The 18,728-nt window shown below is 46.4% G+C and overlaps 6 protein-coding genes across 6 annotated transcripts; 3 read left to right on the top strand and 3 right to left on the bottom strand.

Annotated features, from left to right (window-relative positions):
- Positions 1-145: 145 nt before the first annotated feature.
- Cht12 (Chitinase 12) lies at positions 146-2,057 on the top strand. Its single transcript, XM_070995104.1, has 4 exons — positions 146-393; positions 446-622; positions 750-1,017; positions 1,080-2,057. Exons 1-4 carry the CDS (start codon positions 327-329, stop codon positions 1,978-1,980), a joined length of 1,413 nt encoding a protein of 470 aa, XP_070851205.1. The 5' UTR covers positions 146-326; the 3' UTR covers positions 1,981-2,057.
- Cht8 (Chitinase 8) lies at positions 2,010-3,621 on the bottom strand. The gene is made up of 3 exons (XM_017074396.4): positions 3,482-3,621; positions 2,974-3,430; positions 2,010-2,918 (listed from the first exon to the last, which is right to left on the bottom strand). Exons 1-3 carry the CDS (start codon positions 3,564-3,566, stop codon positions 2,030-2,032), a joined length of 1,431 nt encoding a protein of 476 aa, XP_016929885.3. The 5' UTR covers positions 3,567-3,621; the 3' UTR covers positions 2,010-2,029.
- A 1-nt stretch (position 3,622) lies between these two features.
- mRpL54 (mitochondrial ribosomal protein L54) lies at positions 3,623-4,423 on the bottom strand. The gene is made up of 3 exons (XM_017074401.4): positions 4,202-4,423; positions 4,006-4,139; positions 3,623-3,946 (listed from the first exon to the last, which is right to left on the bottom strand). The coding sequence occupies exons 1-3, from the start codon at positions 4,302-4,304 to the stop codon at positions 3,785-3,787; spliced, it is 399 nt and encodes a 132-aa protein (XP_016929890.2). The 5' UTR covers positions 4,305-4,423; the 3' UTR covers positions 3,623-3,784.
- A 408-nt stretch (positions 4,424-4,831) lies between these two features.
- Positions 4,832-5,591, top strand: LOC108009771 (cytochrome c oxidase assembly factor 1 homolog). The gene is made up of 2 exons (XM_017074399.4): positions 4,832-5,179; positions 5,241-5,591. Exons 1-2 carry the CDS (start codon positions 4,885-4,887, stop codon positions 5,471-5,473), a joined length of 528 nt encoding a protein of 175 aa, XP_016929888.3. The 5' UTR covers positions 4,832-4,884; the 3' UTR covers positions 5,474-5,591.
- cpa (F-actin-capping protein subunit alpha) lies at positions 5,476-7,546 on the bottom strand. Its single transcript, XM_017074398.4, has 3 exons — positions 7,068-7,546; positions 6,788-6,957; positions 5,476-6,731 (listed from the first exon to the last, which is right to left on the bottom strand). The coding sequence occupies exons 1-3, from the start codon at positions 7,306-7,308 to the stop codon at positions 6,282-6,284; spliced, it is 861 nt and encodes a 286-aa protein (XP_016929887.1). The 5' UTR covers positions 7,309-7,546; the 3' UTR covers positions 5,476-6,281.
- Positions 7,547-8,502: 956 nt separating this feature from the next.
- On the top strand, positions 8,503-16,509 carry shg (E-cadherin shotgun). Its single transcript, XM_017073996.4, has 2 exons — positions 8,503-9,903; positions 11,484-16,509. Exons 1-2 carry the CDS (start codon positions 9,313-9,315, stop codon positions 15,375-15,377), a joined length of 4,485 nt encoding a protein of 1,494 aa, XP_016929485.3. The 5' UTR covers positions 8,503-9,312; the 3' UTR covers positions 15,378-16,509.
- The last annotated feature ends 2,219 nt before the right edge of the window (positions 16,510-18,728 follow it).

The following is an 18,728-nucleotide window of genomic DNA, read 5'->3' on the forward strand; positions in this document are numbered from 1 at the left end:
AGTATTGCCGTGACCAAAGTACTTTAAATTCTTACATTAGTACCCTTGATAAAATATGTCTGCAGAGGTACCATGTAATATTTCCAGATAAAGAGATATAATTTGGCATCAAGTTATCGGTGCTTTTCTAATGTACTAGTATTTTACATTACCATTTCTCAAATGACACTGATTCAGAAACAACACGGAACTCAAAACACTTTTACTGGTCCGGAAACAAATTTTAACAAAAACTTACATTTTGTTTACTTGACCATTTCGTTTTATCTGCAATCGGGCAAAAATTATATAAATTTAAAGTTAACTTTATAAGGCTTGTCTTAGCCATGGCTTCTTTTAAGTTTGTTTTTACGGTAATGATATTTCTGATCTGCGGTTCTATAGCCAAAGAGTGTACGTATATCTTCGTAGTATTCCTTGTACAGTTTAATAATTATTCCTGTAGACAATGTCTTCTGCCAATACGACTTGGCATCCTACTATTTTAAAGAACGCAGTCAATTCTTTGACTGGAACTTGGACTCGAGACTTTGCACTCACCTGGTCCTCGGTTCTGGCGTGGGTATTGATGGAGAGACCGGTGAATTGAAGATCACCGACCAACACCTGCTTCTGGAGAAGAGTAAGTGGAAATACAGGTCTTTCAAATATTTGTAGGATCTTAAATTATAGATCGAAAGTCTGGAAATCTTTCACATATTCCAAACCAAAGCTATTACTTATGAAGTTAAATCCCAAAATCCTTATAGACATGCTGAGCGGCGTTAAAAACATGAAGTGTGATAGCATCAAGAAGGTGTTGTTCACCGTAGGTGGCTGGCAGGAGGAATCTAAGCACTTTTCCAGGATGGTAGCCTCTCCAAATAAGCGCGACAACTTTTACACCTCGTTGATAGCGTTCCTGTTCAAGTGGGGATTTGATGGGGTCCAGATCGATTGGCGTTATCCCACTCAACGCGGTGGACAATCTGAGGACCGGCAGAACTTTGTGCTCCTGTTAGAGGAGCTGGGATTAATGTGAGTCTCAATTGAGGTGTTATATTCATCAGGTTCTTTAGATTTTATACCTCATCCAATAGCTTTCGGGAGCACAAATTAGTTCTCATGGTGACTGTGTTGGGGCGAACCAACAAGGAAAACCTAGAGAGCTACGACGTTCCTGGGATAGTGAAGAACTCGGACTTTGTCCATCTAATGATGCACGACGAACGGGATGCGTACCGCCTGCGGCTGGGTTACAATGCTCCACTTCACGGACATGGAGACACCGTTACCGATGCCATTAAACATTGGAAAAGGCACGGAAAGGCGCCCGAGAAACTCATCCTGAACATTCCCTTCTTCGTACGCTCCTACACCATGGATAGGAACCAGACGGCGGTGGGATCCCCCTCCAAGGGACCCGGCAAGCGGACAAAGTTATCTCATCGTGATGGCTTCATGACCTACAACGAGTGGTGCGTGCAGAAGTCCAACTGGACCAGGAAGTTCGACAAGGTGGCCAAGGTACCATATGCCACAAAAGGTGATCAGTGGGTGAGCTACGAGAATCCGCAAAGCATCTGGGCCAAGATGCACTTGCTCCAGAAGCACAAGTTGGGCGGCGCCATGGCGTGGACCGTCGATGTGGACGACTTCCAGGGCAGTTGTGGAGAACGTCATGGCTTGCTCCACGTGATCTTTGCTGCTTTGGGGGACAAGAATGCCCTCACCACCGAAAAGCCAACCACTGAGGCGTCCGGACTTTGTCCCCAGGATGGATTCCGGCGGGATTCTTGGGACTGCCGGCTATACCACGAATGCCGCAATGGGGAAAGGATCTACTACGAGTGCTCTGAGGGAGAGTTCTTCGACGAGGCTCAGATCATCTGTCGACCCGCCGCAGAGGTCAAGTGTGATCAGAACTTTGTCATCTGGCGACCGGGAATGCCCGTTTACAACTTCAAAAACATGCCACTGAACCTCAAGGTTGTTGACTGAGATCCCAAGAACACAGACAACTAAAGATATTCGCTTGTAAAAATAAAGATCAGCACTTTACTGATCCCGAGTAGTTACATCTATTTGTGTTCAAGTCAAAATTAAGTCCACTGGGGCAATCAAAATTGTTCGTAGTGCCGCCACTGCAGTAGTAGAACTTGGAGCAGTTGTCCGGATCACGAACATATCCTTCAGGGGCATCAGCCGGACAACTGAACCCCTCACTGGGCTTGTCCTTGCTGGATTCGGGAGTCAAGCCAGTGGGTGTATCGCCGCCGAAGAGCACGCGATTGATTTCGTGCAGGAGGGGATAGGACTGCTGGCCACAGGTGCCTTGGAAGTCATCCGATTCAAGGGACCACACCATAATGCCACCCAGATCATGGTCCATCACATACTGCGCCTTGAGCGACAGGCTGCGTGGATCCTCGTAGCCCACCCACTGTCGCTGCCTGAAGGCGTAGGGAACCTGCTGTGCCGGCTCCCACTTCTTGGTCCACTCCTCCTGCTGCATCAGCTCGCAGAGTTCGTTGTAGCCAAGGACACCCGGTTCACGGGAGTATTTGCCCGCAATTCCCCTTCCTATATGCGGAGATCCTGGCTGGTTGCCCTCTGCGGTGGTCAAGGTGAAGGTGCGTCCGTAGAAGGGAACTCCTACGATCAGTTTTTCTGGCGGAGCACCTGCTTGCAGCCAATACTTGACAATGGCGTCCACATTGAGCTGCTGCTGCCGACCGGTGGCGTCGCTGGCATCACTTTCAGCGGCATACAGAGGAGCATTAATGCCTACAACCTGGTCCCAAGGACCGTGGAGGTCATAGGCCATCACATTGATGAGGTCCAAATATGGGACCATGGCCGGAATGTCATAGGATATTTCGGCGGAGAACTGGGCGGAACCCACAGCCGCGGTGAGCAGGAAACCAAAGGGTTCCAGCCTGTGGAGATTTCAGGTTAGAGCTGGTCACCAATCAAACAACCCGCCTAGCTTACCCCTCCTTCAGCTCCTTTAAAAACGTTATGTAGTTCGATTGATCCGCGTTCTCCAGGCTGTGACGCTGGCCGGGATACTCCCAGTCCAGATCCAGGCCATCGAATCCATGGCGCTGCAGGAATCTGACCACATCGTCCACGAACTTGGCGCGCTTCAGGGGATCGCTGGCTACCAAGGAGAATCTTTTAGAGCCCTCATTCCAACCACCCACGGCCACCAGAGTCTTCAGCACGGGATTCTTCAGCTTGAGTGCATTGAAGCTCTTGATATTTCCCCGGCCACCATTATCCTCGAGATCCAGATAGGCGTCAATCACCCGCAGTTGGCCCGTCTCATCAATGCCTAGGAAGGCGTAGATCAGGTGGGTGCACAGGAACGGATCTATATCCTCCACGCCGAACTTGCCCAAACCAGGTCGATAGACGGACCAAGTGCCCTGGTAGCAGACAACGTTCTCTGCAAGGGGATCCTTGGATAATCCGGTGTACAAGGAAGGCAGCTACTTACTTGAAGAGTTGCCTTGGGCGGATGAGGATGCTACCATCTGGATCACCCCGAGGAGCAAGCCAATCAAACCAGTTCCGCTCAACATTTCTTGACCAATGAATTGAAACTTCCCGCAACTCCATGACTTTTATAGCATTTCGATTATTGATAAGGAGTGTAAGACGTTGTAATATGTATTTGCGGTTTGTTTTTGCAGAAAACATGCTGTTTACACACTTGTTGCTCAGGAGAGCATGGCAAACAATATGGACGCTTTGAGGGTCGGGTCTCCAAAATCAACGATAACACCTAGGGCTACGGGGTCTAGAACTTCTTGAGCTTGGACAGCTGATTGTTGCGCCGCAAGGCCAGTTTCCTGAGGCGTCGCCAGTACTGCTTGGAGTTGGGATCCAGTTCGTCCAGCGGGATGATGCGTTCCGTGTTCAAGGACCACAGCCAGTCGGGGTACTCCGCATCCGGTTTGATCTGTTTTGGATATTACATATATTATATCCTATTCCGGGGAATCTGTTTTAATCGCTCACCTTGACATCCTGTCCTGTTTTCAGGTAGTTGCTACCGCACACATAGTTCACCAGTTTGTTGGCATCCGTCTCCACGGGAATGATTTTCTTCTCCATGATGGGTCCCAGCTTGCCCAGCTTTTTCTTCTTGCTCGCTTTGGGTTTAGGATATTATTAGTTATAGGGGGAACTACTTAACCTGGATGTGGGTGCTCACCTGGCGCCGCCGGTTTGACGGCATAACAACGTGCCGTGTTTCCTATCGCTGGGGCTATCAATCGCTGCCTTACCATCTGGAAAACAGCCGTAAAGTTGCTCATGTTTGCTATTTATTCTTTTTCCTCCCTAATCGTCACTTTAATTGACGAATATTTGTTAAATTACTGCAACTTATTTACAAAACGCCCGTTTAGTTGTATAATCTGCCGAATGCGACTGTGCAGCCCTGGTTATAAAGTATACGACCTGTCAGCTGATTATTCAAAACAAATAACTATCGAACGGATTTTGGTAAATAAAAAGGTATGGCTAACCCTCAATTTATAGATGTGACTTTATAAACATTAATTAGTCCAATTAATCTAGAAATACTATTTATTTCTGTCATTAATTTTGTACAAACAATTCTAGAGATGAACCTTTTTCTTTGCAAAACGTTATATTATTAAATCAGAAATGTTATTTTTAAAATTGTTTATGGAAATGATAAAATAATAATACATTTTCCATTTTAACCAACATTTTGATCAGTTCTTTTCTTCAATTTTTGTCACTTATTTTAAAGATTAGAAAATATCGACCAACTGTCATCTCCAAGTAACGGCACCGGCTATTTTATTGTTGTCTAATATTACGAAAGTAAAGAGCAGTTTTTTTTTTAAATAAACATACTTTATCAAGATGGTCCGACTCCGGCTAAGAATGCCCTCCAACAAAACGTTGGGCAACATTTGCGTCTACGGCGCCGTGGCCTCCATTTCCGCCGTGATGTACATGAGATGGAAGATGGAGGATCGGGTACGATCCTGCGAGTACTATAAACTGGCGTTAAAAGCATTAAGAAGCCATCGGGGAGCATCCAACCTTCTGGGGGAACCCATCAAGGACTTGGGCATAGATCTGTCCAATGCCAACAACAATTGCAATGCGGAAATGGCGCATTTCGAGGTTTCCGTAAGGGGCAGCAAAGACAAAGGTACATAGATCCTTAGATTGATATATTAGTTACTAATAATCAACAACTTGTGATTCCCCAGGTACACTCTTCTTTTGGGCCTCCCATCAGCCGGACAGAGGCTGGCTGATCGATCGGCTGGAGCTGGAAACCAAACTCAATCCCGAGAAGCGCTTTCTGCTCAAGAAGTCCGAGGAGCTCACCTTCGATCTGCCCGAGAGTCTAAGCAAACAGCCTGCCCAAGTGGATTCCAATGTTATCCTATCCGAATCAAATCTACTAAATGCCAAACAATCCGAAACGCATTCAAAGTGAACTCGGTTTCCGATTCAATTAGTTTATTCTCATTAAATTTGACTAATTCAAGCAATCTTAAATGTTGTATAGTTATGTTATTTTAATTACAAATTTATTGTGTTTTTATAAAATCAAAGTCTTTAGTTATTGTTTGTCTGGCAAAAATGATCAGTGGTTTAGCTTAGTTAATATTCATGCTCAGGCTAGGTGGTGATGAACAATCGGGAAAGCAGAAAACTTCAATGGGTGCTCTAATGATACCACTTAAAATAGTCGAGAGTCGGTTGGTTGGTTGGTGTCCCGCTGCTGGCTCATCTAGAGCGCAGATCTCGTGTTCGATTCGTTTAAAATTAGAATAATACATAGGTTAGAGGACATGATAAAATCCGCGTTTAATGCTCTTCTTAAACGATAAAGGCGACAATTGGTGGCGATCGTGACGCAGACGAGGCAGCAGTGCATCGTTCACCGTCAGGCTAAAGTCATCCAAATGCTTGCAATCAAATCGTCTCCGATCGTAATCGTTATATATGTCGTTATGTATACGCACTTTCGTCGTTATATAACACAGTATAAATACACGCCGTATATATAGATATATGTAGGTATATGTTCGTATGTATATAGCCAATTACAGACATTTTATTTTGGGCAGGCGCCTGCTCGCTTTCGTATTCTCGTACTCCTGTGCCTGCTGCTTCGGTTTGGATGTTATGGTGGTAATGCTGATGATCGGTTCCTATGCTCGCTTGGCCATGGCAAGTGGAAGACTGTTGGGCCGCTTCGTCGACTGTGTCCGCTCCTCTTCCGCTTGCACCTCGTGGTCTTATTGCGTCTTCAGCTCCTTGCCAATGCTGTACGAGACGATTTTGCTCCAGTCGATCTTGGTCCTGGTGATGGGCAGCTGGCGGCGCATGGCCTTGAAGGTGGTGTCCGACATGGTCTGGTAGTTCTCCGAAATGGCCAGCTGGTACTCATTCTCGGCCTCCTCGATCAGGCGAATCACCTCCTTGGCCAGCTGCTGCTCATTGCTGACCACCACGCTCTCGCGGCACTCCTTCGAGGACACCAGCTGCACGTTGCCGTCCTCGTAGTAGTGCACCTGCACCTTGAGCACGCCCTTCAGCTCGGCGGATCCGTTGCCCGCCTGGAAACTGACGTGCCACTGGGAGCGCCATCGGCCGTTCCAGTAGTTCTTCGGCTGGAACTGGTGGTCCTCGATGCAAATGGTCAGGGTAATCTGGTTGCCCTGCGCCTTTCCAAAGACAGAGCTGACCTGTGGAGGGAGTTCTAGGGTTAGCACAAGCAGAAGGAAGTTTTCCCAGAGCTTACTCCGTGTCTATAGTGACTGGCAGTGTAGGCGAGCGTCTCCAGGTCCAGGGCGGCCCTCCAGGGCTCCGCAGTGGCATCCGCATCCACATCCTGGTAGTCGGAGGCCTCTTTCCTGAGGTGGTCATATTTGAAGGCTTGCTTTGTGCGAGGATCGAAGAAGCGACCATTGCCTGGAATGCAATTGCTTATCAGTGTTTGACTTATATGATATCGATTGAAACCCAAACAAAACCCTGGTGACTCATCGCGGGCTTTTGTCCATTTATGGGCATAGGCTCACCCAGATCGTTGTGCTCCGATATGATGGCGTTGTGGTCGGTGCCCTCGATGCGGACCGGGGTCAGCTGGTCCTTGTTGTACTGGGCGAAGGCGTGGCTGGCCCCATCCTTCAGCAGGGTGTCGTTCTTGAGCAGCTCCCGCACATCGTTGAACACCTCGTTGAACTCGCCGGGCGGCGCGTGCAGGATGAAGTCAGACACAATGCGCACCTTCTCCGCATCGGTGATCGGGGTCTGCTCCATGGTTCCACTGGGTGATTCACGAAATCGGGGCAGGGGCGGTTGTTTGGCTTGCTCTGATTTCCCTTCCGTTGCCCTGCGTTTTTCCTCTGGCCGGGATCGCGGTGTGGACTGCTGGGGCGTTGCGGTGTCGCTGGAACTCTTCCTCGACCGTTTTCTTCGGCACAGCAATCTTTTTCTTCGCAATTAATGGGCCAAGACGATGACGATTCGATTCACTTTTTTTCTCACTTCTTGCTAGGGATGGGCGATACTTGTGTACCTGTACCGGATCGGAATCGCCGTAATGTTATGGACGGACTCCACTGCACCATACTCTGACATGTGAATGGCAACCACTTTGGCGGCTAGTTTTGAATTTATTGTAAAATGTAAAAAATCCTAGCGCGTGAAATTTATACTCTTCAGAGGTTCAAATTATTTCTCACTTAATGCTTTTAAGGACAGTTGCGCAAATAATATTTAATTATGTAGTTATTACTCAACTGTATAAGTACCCAGTATCCAGTTTCTTTCCTGTTTTTAAACAATTTTTAAACCCACAAACTACATTTTTAATTTAACTTGTGCGAAAACACTAGTTGGCACTCGATTTTTGAACAATAAACTTGTATTTTTGTCTGGCTATTGTATAAGGAAACGAAAATTGGTGGCATGTGAACTAAATTATTAGCAGTGAATTGATTACTACAATGCATTTTATTGTCTAATCGTTCGATGAGTTGCTGCTTTCTTTTTCGTTGGCAAATAGTAAAGGTATTTGTTCTTTCTGTGGAGTGTAACTATTGAGTTTGGAAAGGCTTAGAAAAGGTTAAAGTTAAGAAAATAGATAAAGAATCTTGGGAGTTTAGATAACACCAGAAATGTAAACATCTTTAGCTGTGGATCGCAAAGGATTCAAGCAAATTAACAATAAAGCAATTAATAATATCTTTAATTTTGTTGCGATTTTTTAAAGACTTTTAGATCCATTACTTTTTATGCTTCTTCTTGAAGCGATTCTGCTATAAAATAGTTAGCCGATTTCCGATCCCCGATTTCTGATCCTATCCTAGCGAATACGCCCACCTCAACGCACTCGAACTTAAGTGAAAATATCGATATATTCAGAGTGACCGCCTGAATTATTTTTGGTATAATTGCGCCGGACGGTATTATTGATCGATGACTCCGCGGTCACACTCTTCACCGCCACAGAAATTTTGTTGTTTTTGAATTAGGCGGTTGTCTCGCGCGTCGATCGCGGACTCGAATTCGGTTTTCTCCCGCGGCTTCGCTTTTAACCGAAATTAAAACGATCAAAGTGAATGAAATTACGTTTTGCGATCTTTCTGTTTGAAATAATTCGCCAAAGTGTACGAATCACAACGAAATACCAGCGAAAAGTGCCTTTTTCTACCAACAATTTCGAGTTGGTAACACACATACCAGCGCAGAGGACCCAAGCACACGCACACGAAAGCGCGCGCTTGTTGGTGTGCGTGTAACCACTTTTTTACCTGGTATTACCTGTTTGCCAAGCGAAAGAGAGTGGTCAGAGGAGTAGTAGAGGAGTAGAAAGAGAGTGCCAAAGCGGACGAGTGAAAGATAAAAGTGAACGAAATATCAGGCAGGGCAGCTGCACCGAAATCGGAATAAGTCAGTTTACAATCAGGGCGCGCACTGTACGCGAGTATTATTACCAAACTCAATTCGATTGATAATTATTGAGCGGTTGCCATGAAAATGCAGTCCAAACAAACGGCACACTGAGCGAAAAGCGGCGAGAAGAAGAGTGTGCAAATAGAATAAAATACAAACAGAGCTAGATAAAGCTAAGGCTTAAGCAAAAGCAAAAGGTGTGTGAGTGAAAATAATACTGGGGTATTCACAGAGAAGTGCTCGAAAGTGCTGCTGCGGCTGAAAAAGAGAGTTTGCGATGGCGGATCGCCGCTAGAGGAGAGTGTTGTGTGTCCCACAGTGTCCAGCAGCGAGTGTGTCCACGAGCCACTGCCTCACTGCATCAACATGACGTCGTCGGTGAGCCAAACTACCGGCCGCCAATCCATCAATCCCGCCCAGCAACAGACACACCAGCAGCACAAGCGGAAATGCCGCGACCTGGGCAGGCGACTAATCCCCGCGAGACTCCTCCTGGGCGTCCTCGTGGCCATCAGCCTGCTGTCACCCGCCCTCGCACTCCACTCGCCGCCGGACAAGACCTATACCGGCGACAACCGGAAGCCCGCCTTCAGAAACTGCGCCGGCTATGCTCCAAAGGTCAAGGAGGAGCAGCCGGAGAACACCTATGTGCTCACCGTCCAGGCCGATGACCCCGATCCCGACCAGGTCATTCGCTACAGCCTCGTCCAGTCGCCATTCGAGCGGCCCAAGTTCTTCATCAACCCCTCGACGGGCGTGATCTTCACCACCCACACCTTCGATCGCGACGAGCCCATTCACGAGAAGTTCGTCTTCGTCACCGTCCAGGCCACGGATAACGGCCTGCCCCCGCTGGACGACGTCTGCACCTTCAACGTGACCATCGAGGACATCAACGACAATGCCCCCGCCTTCAACAAGGCGCGCTATGACGAGTCCATGTCGGAAAATGCCCAGGTGAGTTGCTCCAGCCCACTGATTTTGGAGTTGGCCCTCTCTTCCGGCCACTGCTGGCCAAGCTCGCGGACCCCGGATTACTGCGGCTTGGCCAAGTTAGTGGTTCGGCACTAGAGTGATGTCATTTCTACCATTTTGCCCCCTATCTATGTACATACCTAACTTAATTGTCTTTTGAGAACGGAAAAAAGTTTCGTCAGGTTTCGGCAGAATTTGTGTGGGTTTACTGTGGGATAGTTAAATTTGTTTAATTTTAAAGAAAAGTTGGGGTAAAAAAAATATCGTTAGTGCAAAAGATCTTTAATTTTTCCTTAAAAACTAGAAAATGTATTTTCAAGGGAAAGAAATATATATCATTGTTAAAAAATCAAGGGATTATTGTGAAAATGTTTTAAAGTACGAAACGAATTCGTTTTTCTTTTAAACCTCTTATTCTGAAGTGCAGAAGAAATCCTACTTTTAAAAGAAGAGATAATTGTAGCAGCCTAGATAATATTATATTATATTATTTACTAGTTTAGATTATTCAATTTTAAATATTCTTCATAGGAAAAGGGAAATGGATAGATTGATTGAAACATTATGTTACTAATATATCTTTAAAATATATTGTAAGACGACTACAAACCATTTTGTAATTTTGCTGAGTGCTGGCCTTTATGGGTCATTGCCACCAACAACCTCCATCCTCTGCCCACCTGGCCATTCCATTAGACGGCGACTCCAACTGTCGCACGTCCTGCAGTTTCTGCAGCGTTAATTAACCACTTGCCCAGTTCATGGGCGAACATCTTCTTGGGCGGAACTAGTTTTCGCTTGGCGTAGGAGGGCGACCACTTGGAGACGGGTTTTCGGGTTCATTGCTCGTTCGTTCGATACTGAAAACCTTGAAACCCTTTCCACCGCCTTTTCTTCTACGCCATTTCCATGTTAGCAACTAGAAAAACTTGTCGTCGAGCCAAATAGCAAAGGGCAGCCAAACAGCTTAGCAGAGCAGAGGTAGGAAAACTAAATTTAGCTAACCCGTAAAATCGTACAGTAGTTCAAGGGAAAAACTTTATGAAATTAAATTAAAATAGGTAATTTGTTATATAAATACTCTGTGAACTATTAAAAATATTTTATTAGAATTTCTAAGATTAGGAGATAAACATGCGCCTTAAATAAATAATCACTTAATATAAAAACAACGAAAAATTTTATTTTAATTGTTTTTATGTTTCCAAGAACAAGATATTTTGAAAACATTTATGATTTCGTTGGAAAACTTTAATAGAATCCAAAGAATAGTTCTGCCAGTTATATAGGTATCAACCTTATATGCCTTCCTTTTATTGATTTCCTCTTTACTACCCCAACAAATGATGTCTATTTTAGCAAAGCTTTGTCGGTAGTTAAGTTTTCTAAGAAAAGGTTTCAGTTCAACTTAGGCTTTCGCTCAGGTAGCATTAGAAAAAAAGAAGGTCGAGGGACATGTGCCTGCTGCTGGTTTGGGCAAACTTGCAGGAAAGTTGGTTTAGCAGAAGGAAACCGGAAATTCCCCATATACCCTTGGCTTTATCTTTGCCTTCTACTTGCAGCCCGACGCGGTGGTGATGTCCATCAGTGCCAGCGATTTCGACGATGGAAACAACAGTTTGGTGGAGTACGAGATCCTAAGGGAACGCGACTTCCAGTACTTCAAGATCGACAAGGAGTCGGGTATCATCTATCTGAAACGATCGATTGACAAGCGACCCGGCCAATCGTACGCGATAATCGTACGAGCCTATAACGTAGTGCCCGATCCGCCGCAGGATGCCCAAATCGAAGTCCGCATCCGCGTGGTGGAGTCCTCTATCAAGCCACCTTCCTTCGTGAATCCCATCGACACACCCATCTACCTGAAGGAGAATCTCAAGAACTTCACCCATCCGATTGCCACCTTGCGAGCAGTCTCCAATATGCCCGACAAGCCAGAGGTGATCTTTGAGCTAAACACCGGACGAACAGAGCAGACGAACAGCAAGAACACATTCGTGTTTAACCAGATCGGAAACGAGGTTACCATTAGCCTGGGCAAGACTCTGGACTACGAGGCCATCACGGACTACACGCTCACCATGATTGTGCGCAACACCCATGAACTGGGCACGGAGCATCAGATCAAAATCCAGGTGGAGGATGTCAACGATAATATCCCCTACTACACGGAGGTCAAATCGGGAACGATCCTGGAGAATGAACCACCCGGCACTCCAGTGATGCAGGTGCGCGCTTTCGACATGGACGGCACGGCGGCCAATAATATTGTCTCCTTCGAGCTGGCCGACAACCGGGAGTACTTTACCATCGATCCCAATACAGGTAACATCACCGCCCTCACAACTTTCGATCGGGAGGAGCGTGATTTCTACAACGTTAAAGTGATTGCCAGCGATAATTCACCTTCGAGTCTTTTCGATAATGGTGAACCGAACCGTGGTCACCAGGTGTTCCGCATCGCCATTGGCGACAAGAACGACCACAAGCCGCACTTCCAGCAGGACAGGTATCTGGCGGAGCGACTGCTCGAGGATGCCAACACCAACACGGAGGTTATTGAAGTGAAGGCCGAGGACGAGGACAATGCATCTCAGATCCTCTACAGCATCGAAAGCGGCAACGTGGGCGACGCCTTCAAGATTGGCTTGAAGACGGGCAAGATCACTGTCAATCAGAAGTTGGACTACGAAACGATCACGGAGTACGAGCTGAAGGTGCGAGCCTTTGACGGAATCTACGATGATTACACCACGGTGGTCATCAAGATCGAGGATGTGAACGACAACCCACCGGTGTTTAAGCAGGACTACAGCGTGACCATCTTGGAGGAAACCACCTACGACGACTGCATACTCACCGTGGAGGCCTACGATCCGGACATCAAGGATCGCAATGCAGACCAGCATATCGTCTATTCGATTCACCAGAACGATGGCAATCGCTGGAGCATCGACAACAGTGGTTGCCTGCGGTTGATCAAGACGCTAGATCGCGATCCACCCAATGGTCACAAGACCTGGCAGGTGCTGATCAAGGCCAACGACGAGGATGGAGTGGGTAGCACGGTCAGCCAATTGAAGGAGGTCACGATCATTCTGAAGGACATCAACGACAACGCTCCCTTCCTGATCAACGAAATGCCTGTCTACTGGCCGGAGAACCGAAATCCCGGCCTGGTTGTCCAGCTGCAGGCCAATGACTACGATGACACTCCGGGGGCGGGTAACTTCACCTACGGCATCGACAGCGAGGCCACGCCAGACATCAAGACCAAGTTCAGCATGGACGGTGACTATTTGCACGCAAACGTGCAGTTCGACAGGGAGGCCCAGAAGGAATACTTCATCCCCATCCGCATCAGTGACTCGGGCGTTCCGCGCCAGAGTGCGGTGAGCATCCTGCACCTGGTGATTGGTGATGTCAACGATAATGCCATGAGCGAGGGTTCGTCGCGCATCTTCATCTACAATTACAAGGGTGAAGCACCGGAAACGGACATTGGTCGCGTGTTTGTGGATGATCTAGACGACTGGGATCTGGAGGACAAGTATTTCGAATGGAAGGATCTGCCGCACGACCAGTTCCGGCTGAATCCCAGCACGGGAATGATCACCATGCTGGTTCACACCCAAGAGGGAGAGTACGACCTGTCGTTCGTGGTGACCGAGGAGTCCTTATTCGTGCCCCGTCACTCCGTGGATGCCTATGTCACAGTGGTGGTCCGAGAGCTCCCCGAGGAGGCGGTGGACAAGAGCGGCAGCATACGATTTATTAACGTGACCAAGGAGGAGTTTATCAGTGTGCCGCGAGACATTCAATCCCCGGAAGCGCTCTCCCTCAAGGATCGCCTGCAGCTCTCGCTGTCCAAGCTGTTCAACACCTCAGTGGCCAACGTGGACGTGTTCACGGTGCTCCAGAATGAAAATCATACGTTGGACGTGCGCTTCTCAGCCCACGGCTCACCCTACTACGCTCCCGAAAAGCTCAACGGAATAGTGGCCCAGAACCAGAATAGTTTGGAGAACGAACTGGACCTGCAGATGCTGATGGTGAACATCGACGAGTGCCTGATAGAGAGGTTCAAGTGCGAGGAGTCGTGCACCAATGAGCTGCACAAGAGCTCGGTGCCATATATGATATACTCGAACACGACCTCCTTTGTGGGCGTAAATGCCTTTGTCCAGGCGCAATGCGTTTGCGAGGCCCCTCTGATGAGACCCTGCCTGAACGGAGGATCTCCGAGATTTGGGGAGAACGATGTGTGTGACTGCATAGATGGGTTCACCGGACCCCACTGCGAACTCGTCTCCGTGGCCTTCTACGGCTCTGGCTATGCCTTCTACCAACCGATTGCCAGCTGCAATAACACGCAGATTAGCTTGGAGATCACGCCCCAGATCGACCAGGGCCTGATCATGTATCTAGGACCTTTGAACTTCAACCCCCTGCTGGCAATCTCCGATTTCCTGGCTCTGGAACTGGACAATGGCTACCCAGTGTTGACTGTGGACTACGGTTCGGGTGCCATTCGCATCAGGCATCAGCATATTAAGATGGTTGCCGACCGCACCTACCAACTGGACATTATTCTGCAGCGAAAGAGCATCGAGATGACGGTCGACAACTGCCGGCTGTCCACCTGCCAGACCCTGGGCGCCCCGATTGGTCCCAATGAGTTCCTCAACGTAAATGCCCCGCTGCAGCTGGGCGGCACTCCGGTGGACCTGGAGCGGCTGGGCAGGCAGCTAAATTGGACGCACGTTCCAGCCAAGAAGGGATTCTTCGGATGCATTCGCAACCTGACGATCAATGAGCAAACCTACAACCTGGGAATGCCCTCGTACTCCCGAAACATCGACAGCGGTTGCCAGCAGTCTGTGGCCGTGGCCTTCAGCTTTGGAATCGATCGCAACTTTATCATCGCGGTCATTGTGTGCCTGGCACTGCTGATAATCATCCTTCTGGCCGTGGTGGTGCAGAAGAAGCAAAAGAATGGTTGGCACGAGAAGGACATCGATGACATACGCGAAACGATCATTAACTACGAGGATGAGGGTGGCGGCGAGCGGGACACGGAATACGACCTGAATGTCCTGCGCAGTCAGCCGTACGAGGAGAAGCTCTACAAGGATCCGTACGCGTTGCAGGGGAGCATGCGCGACCCCAACGACATACCGGACATCGCCGATTTCCTGGGCGACAAGAAGGAGAACTGCGACCGGGACGTGGGCGCCACCACGGTGGACGATGTGCGGCACTATGCGTACGAGGGTGACGGCAACTCCGACGGCAGTCTGTCCAGCCTGGCGTCCTGCACCGACGACGGCGATCTCAACTTCGACTACCTGTCCAACTTTGGACCGCGCTTCCGCAAGCTGGCCGATATGTACGGCGAGGAGCCCTCAGACACGGACTCCAATGTGGACGACGACCAGGGCTGGCGCATCTAGAATTCCCCGCCAGACGCGGCAAGATGACGTAGAAATTGAAAAGACTTTTTATATACTAAGAGTTGTACGGATGTTGATAGTGTCGGGACAAGGCGCCGGCCTAGCCGGTCCCAACGTCGATTCAGAGATAAATGTACCCATATGGGTAGACTATATATATACATATATTTTTATGGAGGAGTATTGCAAGGGCCCTGGGGAACAAGTTTTTGTTTTTTGTTTTGTAAATGCAAAAAGTGATCTTGATCTTACGTAAATTAACTATTTAAACTAGAGCTAACCACTAATGTAGCCAAGCAACTGCGAACAAACCACAAATTTCTGCAGAACTGTTATTGCTTCGATTCCACACACATTTAACGAAACACAAAACGGGGTAGAAATATAAATATAAATCGAAATAGAAATGTCCGAAATGTCCTATAAATCGAATTCGAAATCATTATGTGTAAGAATTCATAATACCAACACTAGATAGTAGCTTACTTTAGAACTTATGTTAGTTGAAAATGCATTACACAACATAGTATGAAGAATTATATCGCGTTAGCGCTTCGACAAGACAGATCTTCAATTAGAAAGGAAATAGACACAAAATCAAAGTTGAACTAAATTCGATAAGACAAGTCGGTATATCTAAGTTAACACATTAATCCTAATTTATCTAGAGCTGTAAACCCTATCAATATCAGTATAAGTTCTTAGGGTTGTCTTCTAGTACATGTATAAATCAGAAAAACCTAGTTTAAACTTATCAACTCGAGGGAGAACCAAACTCTTCCTGTAATTATGAACGTAACACGTGTGCATCTATATATCCATGTTATATTAAAAGGGATGTATAATATACAATACATAGATTTATATATGTAAGTGAAAATGTTCAATAAATCATTGCGATATGTATTTTTGTAAGTCTTTTCCCGTAGCCACTAAGAAGAGTCTTAAGAGCCGTAAGGTGACATTTATTACTGCTAAGGCCAATAATAGAAAAGTTGAAATACTTTATTTATATACAGAGTACATATTAATTTTGTAATTTACAACAAACGAAAGAGCCACACAAACACAACAATTGTGTTAAAATAAAAAATATAATAAAATCGAATACAATTCTGTGTTGATCATTTAACGGTCGAGATAAGCGATGGGGATTGGGAAAGCGTTATGTTCGATTGGAGGTGCATATATATATATATGTAGAACCAGACATCTCAGACAGCTGTAACCCCCGTTCCATGGATTTTATTAGAAGTAATGAAAATGTACACAAGTGCTAGAGCCAGACAAACATAAATACATTTGTCTGTGGGTACATAGGCGTTTATATAAATGGTAAGTCATTGACTGAGGCGTCGGCGAGCGCTACTGTAAACTGTAACCGGAGGAAAAGCGTCATTATCTTATCAGCGGAAAGTAGGTTACGCTTGCCTTTGGATTCGTTCGTTTCCAACAAAATCGATTGCGGCACTAGTCAATGAACTAAATTGGAGCGGTTCAATGGGTAAACGAGCGGCAAGTGGGAAAGAAAAAATGTGTATTCGTTGGAGCAGGTGCAGTTTCAATTGCCACAGCTGCATTTGTATCTATGATCGTCGACGCAGAGAACTTCATTAAGATTTGCATGCCTGATATGTCAAGGCAACCAGGGGTATCTGTTAGATATGTCTTTTTGGCCAGATGGATGCGATGCAGCTGCTGTCTGGATGTCCTTTCAGGGTGAAGATTAATAGCCTATGGTATGTATAGCACAGCATACTTCCTTACTTGAAAAAAAAATAAACCAAATTCCATACTTCATTTGTTTTGAAGCACAATAAAGTTTGTAAGAAATTAAATTTGAATAGACTCTTCAAAGACATCAACATTTTTAAAGCTACCGATGTCAAAAGGAACTTGAGGCGGCCTTCAAGTGTCTTTCACTTTAAATGATTCAAAGGGATCAATATGTATAGAAGTCAAGAGGCCATCAAATATTCAAATTTCGGCTCAATTAAATGCATTCTCAAGTATTGAGTACCCCAAAAGACAAAAACCAAAAATTTCTTGGTATCGAAATATGTCTGCATTGCGGAAATGCCCGACAGAAAAAATCGATCTTACGACGACAGATGTCTTTTCAATTTTGCGTCTTAAGGCTTGAATTCCAGCAAAAAAAACAAAATACAAAAAAAAAACAGAATTTGTGCCGGACATGCCGACGTGAGGTTTCACTGGCAACATGTGGCTCTGAGCTCCGAACAATCCAGAGGAAGCGCAGAAGAACAGGCGAAAATCGGCAAGAAAAATGGTTGAGTAATCAAATAACCTCTTCTGGCTACCTGCGCAGCTGCAGCTGCCAACGCACTCCTCAGGTGTGTATGGGCCCGATTCTTTGCCAAGGCATATCCCCTGGGATGTTTGGCCAGTGGATTAACATAGCAGCCATCGAGCCATCGAAATCCCAAGAAGGTGAGGAGGCAGGGTTGGGAAGAACCCAAGCCACAATGAGAGAGCAAAGACTCGGCTTCGTCTTCGGCTACCTGGGTAACTCACAGATATTCTTGCATTCGGATACAGATACAGGTAACCAGATAACTCACCTTGACGCCAACGACAGCTGTACCGAGCAAGATACTCAGATACTCACCCATACCTGGGCAAATTTTAACGGAAAAATGAAAGCAAATCTTTGTAAGCAACTTGGCTTGAGGAAAAACCAGTATTTCTGAAACGGCTCCGATCGAGGTGTGTATCTGTTGGCTGGAAGTCTCTCCGCGGGCTTCTCTTTGACTGCCTTGGCTGATCTCGGGTCGAGGAGTCTCTCTTTGAGTTCAAGTTGCATGCCTTCCAACTTCTTTACAACACGACTCGAACCCTCAGTTAGGATGGTTCTTGAGATACAGAATTACCAACTGACCCAAAGGCTTTCGTGTTCTGATGGCTGTTACTTTGTGGTTTATGTTAGGGGTTTTTAAAAGATTGGGTTTCAATAATTATGTTGGCTATTTGTTGGATACCATCATATTATAGTATTATAATATCACAGTCAACAATTTTAATGTATTTTTAACTGAAGCTATGAAGAGCATGGATTTTATGTAGAAGTTACAGAATATAAATGTATAAATATTATAAATGCCAAATGTTTTCAGGAATCATGTAATCATCGTAAAATTAATGTTGATATATGTACTTCAACATTCATTAGCTGTAAAGTCATGGATATTCATGTTCTGAGATCTTTAAATCGTTGTGGTTGAGACATTCGCATTCATTTTCCATCCACTCATCTTCAAACACGAACCCAACTCTTTCTGTCACGCACGAATCGAACGACTCCCGCGTCTTTCTGCAGAAACAGAGGAAGAA

Source organism: Drosophila suzukii, chromosome 2R (assembly GCF_043229965.1).
Source record: "Drosophila suzukii chromosome 2R, CBGP_Dsuzu_IsoJpt1.0, whole genome shotgun sequence".
Taxonomy (NCBI): domain Eukaryota; kingdom Metazoa; phylum Arthropoda; class Insecta; order Diptera; family Drosophilidae; genus Drosophila; species Drosophila suzukii.

Excerpts from the sequence above, each read along its gene's own strand:
- Cht12 (XM_070995104.1), top strand. The coding sequence starts at position 327 with ATGGCTTCTTTTAAGTTTGTTTTTACGGTAATGATATTTCTGATCTGC. Across the intron at positions 394-445 it reads CGGTTCTATAGCCAAAGAGT|ACAATGTCTTCTGCCAATAC; the intron begins GTACGTATATCT and ends TTATTCCTGTAG. Across the intron at positions 623-749 it reads ACACCTGCTTCTGGAGAAGA|ACATGCTGAGCGGCGTTAAA; the intron begins GTAAGTGGAAAT and ends AAATCCTTATAG.
- Cht8 (XM_017074396.4), bottom strand. The coding sequence starts at position 3,566 with ATGTTGAGCGGAACTGGTTTGATTGGCTTGCTCCTCGGGGTGATCCAG. Across the intron at positions 3,431-3,481 it reads CGCCCAAGGCAACTCTTCAA|AGAACGTTGTCTGCTACCAG; the intron begins GTAAGTAGCTGC and ends ATCCCCTTGCAG. Across the intron at positions 2,919-2,973 it reads TTAAAGGAGCTGAAGGAGGG|GCTGGAACCCTTTGGTTTCC; the intron begins GTAAGCTAGGCG and ends AAATCTCCACAG.
- mRpL54 (XM_017074401.4), bottom strand. The coding sequence starts at position 4,304 with ATGAGCAACTTTACGGCTGTTTTCCAGATGGTAAGGCAGCGATTGATA. Across the intron at positions 4,140-4,201 it reads CGTCAAACCGGCGGCGCCAG|CGAGCAAGAAGAAAAAGCTG; the intron begins GTGAGCACCCAC and ends CTAAACCCAAAG. Across the intron at positions 3,947-4,005 it reads AAACAGGACAGGATGTCAAG|ATCAAACCGGATGCGGAGTA; the intron begins GTGAGCGATTAA and ends TATCCAAAACAG.
- LOC108009771 (XM_017074399.4), top strand. The coding sequence starts at position 4,885 with ATGGTCCGACTCCGGCTAAGAATGCCCTCCAACAAAACGTTGGGCAAC. Across the intron at positions 5,180-5,240 it reads AAGGGGCAGCAAAGACAAAG|GTACACTCTTCTTTTGGGCC; the intron begins GTACATAGATCC and ends GTGATTCCCCAG.
- cpa (XM_017074398.4), bottom strand. The coding sequence starts at position 7,308 with ATGGAGCAGACCCCGATCACCGATGCGGAGAAGGTGCGCATTGTGTCT. Across the intron at positions 6,958-7,067 it reads ATCGGAGCACAACGATCTGG|GCAATGGTCGCTTCTTCGAT; the intron begins GTGAGCCTATGC and ends ATTGCATTCCAG. Across the intron at positions 6,732-6,787 it reads CCAGTCACTATAGACACGGA|GTCAGCTCTGTCTTTGGAAA; the intron begins GTAAGCTCTGGG and ends CTCCCTCCACAG.
- shg (XM_017073996.4), top strand. The coding sequence starts at position 9,313 with ATGACGTCGTCGGTGAGCCAAACTACCGGCCGCCAATCCATCAATCCC. Across the intron at positions 9,904-11,483 it reads CCATGTCGGAAAATGCCCAG|CCCGACGCGGTGGTGATGTC; the intron begins GTGAGTTGCTCC and ends TTCTACTTGCAG.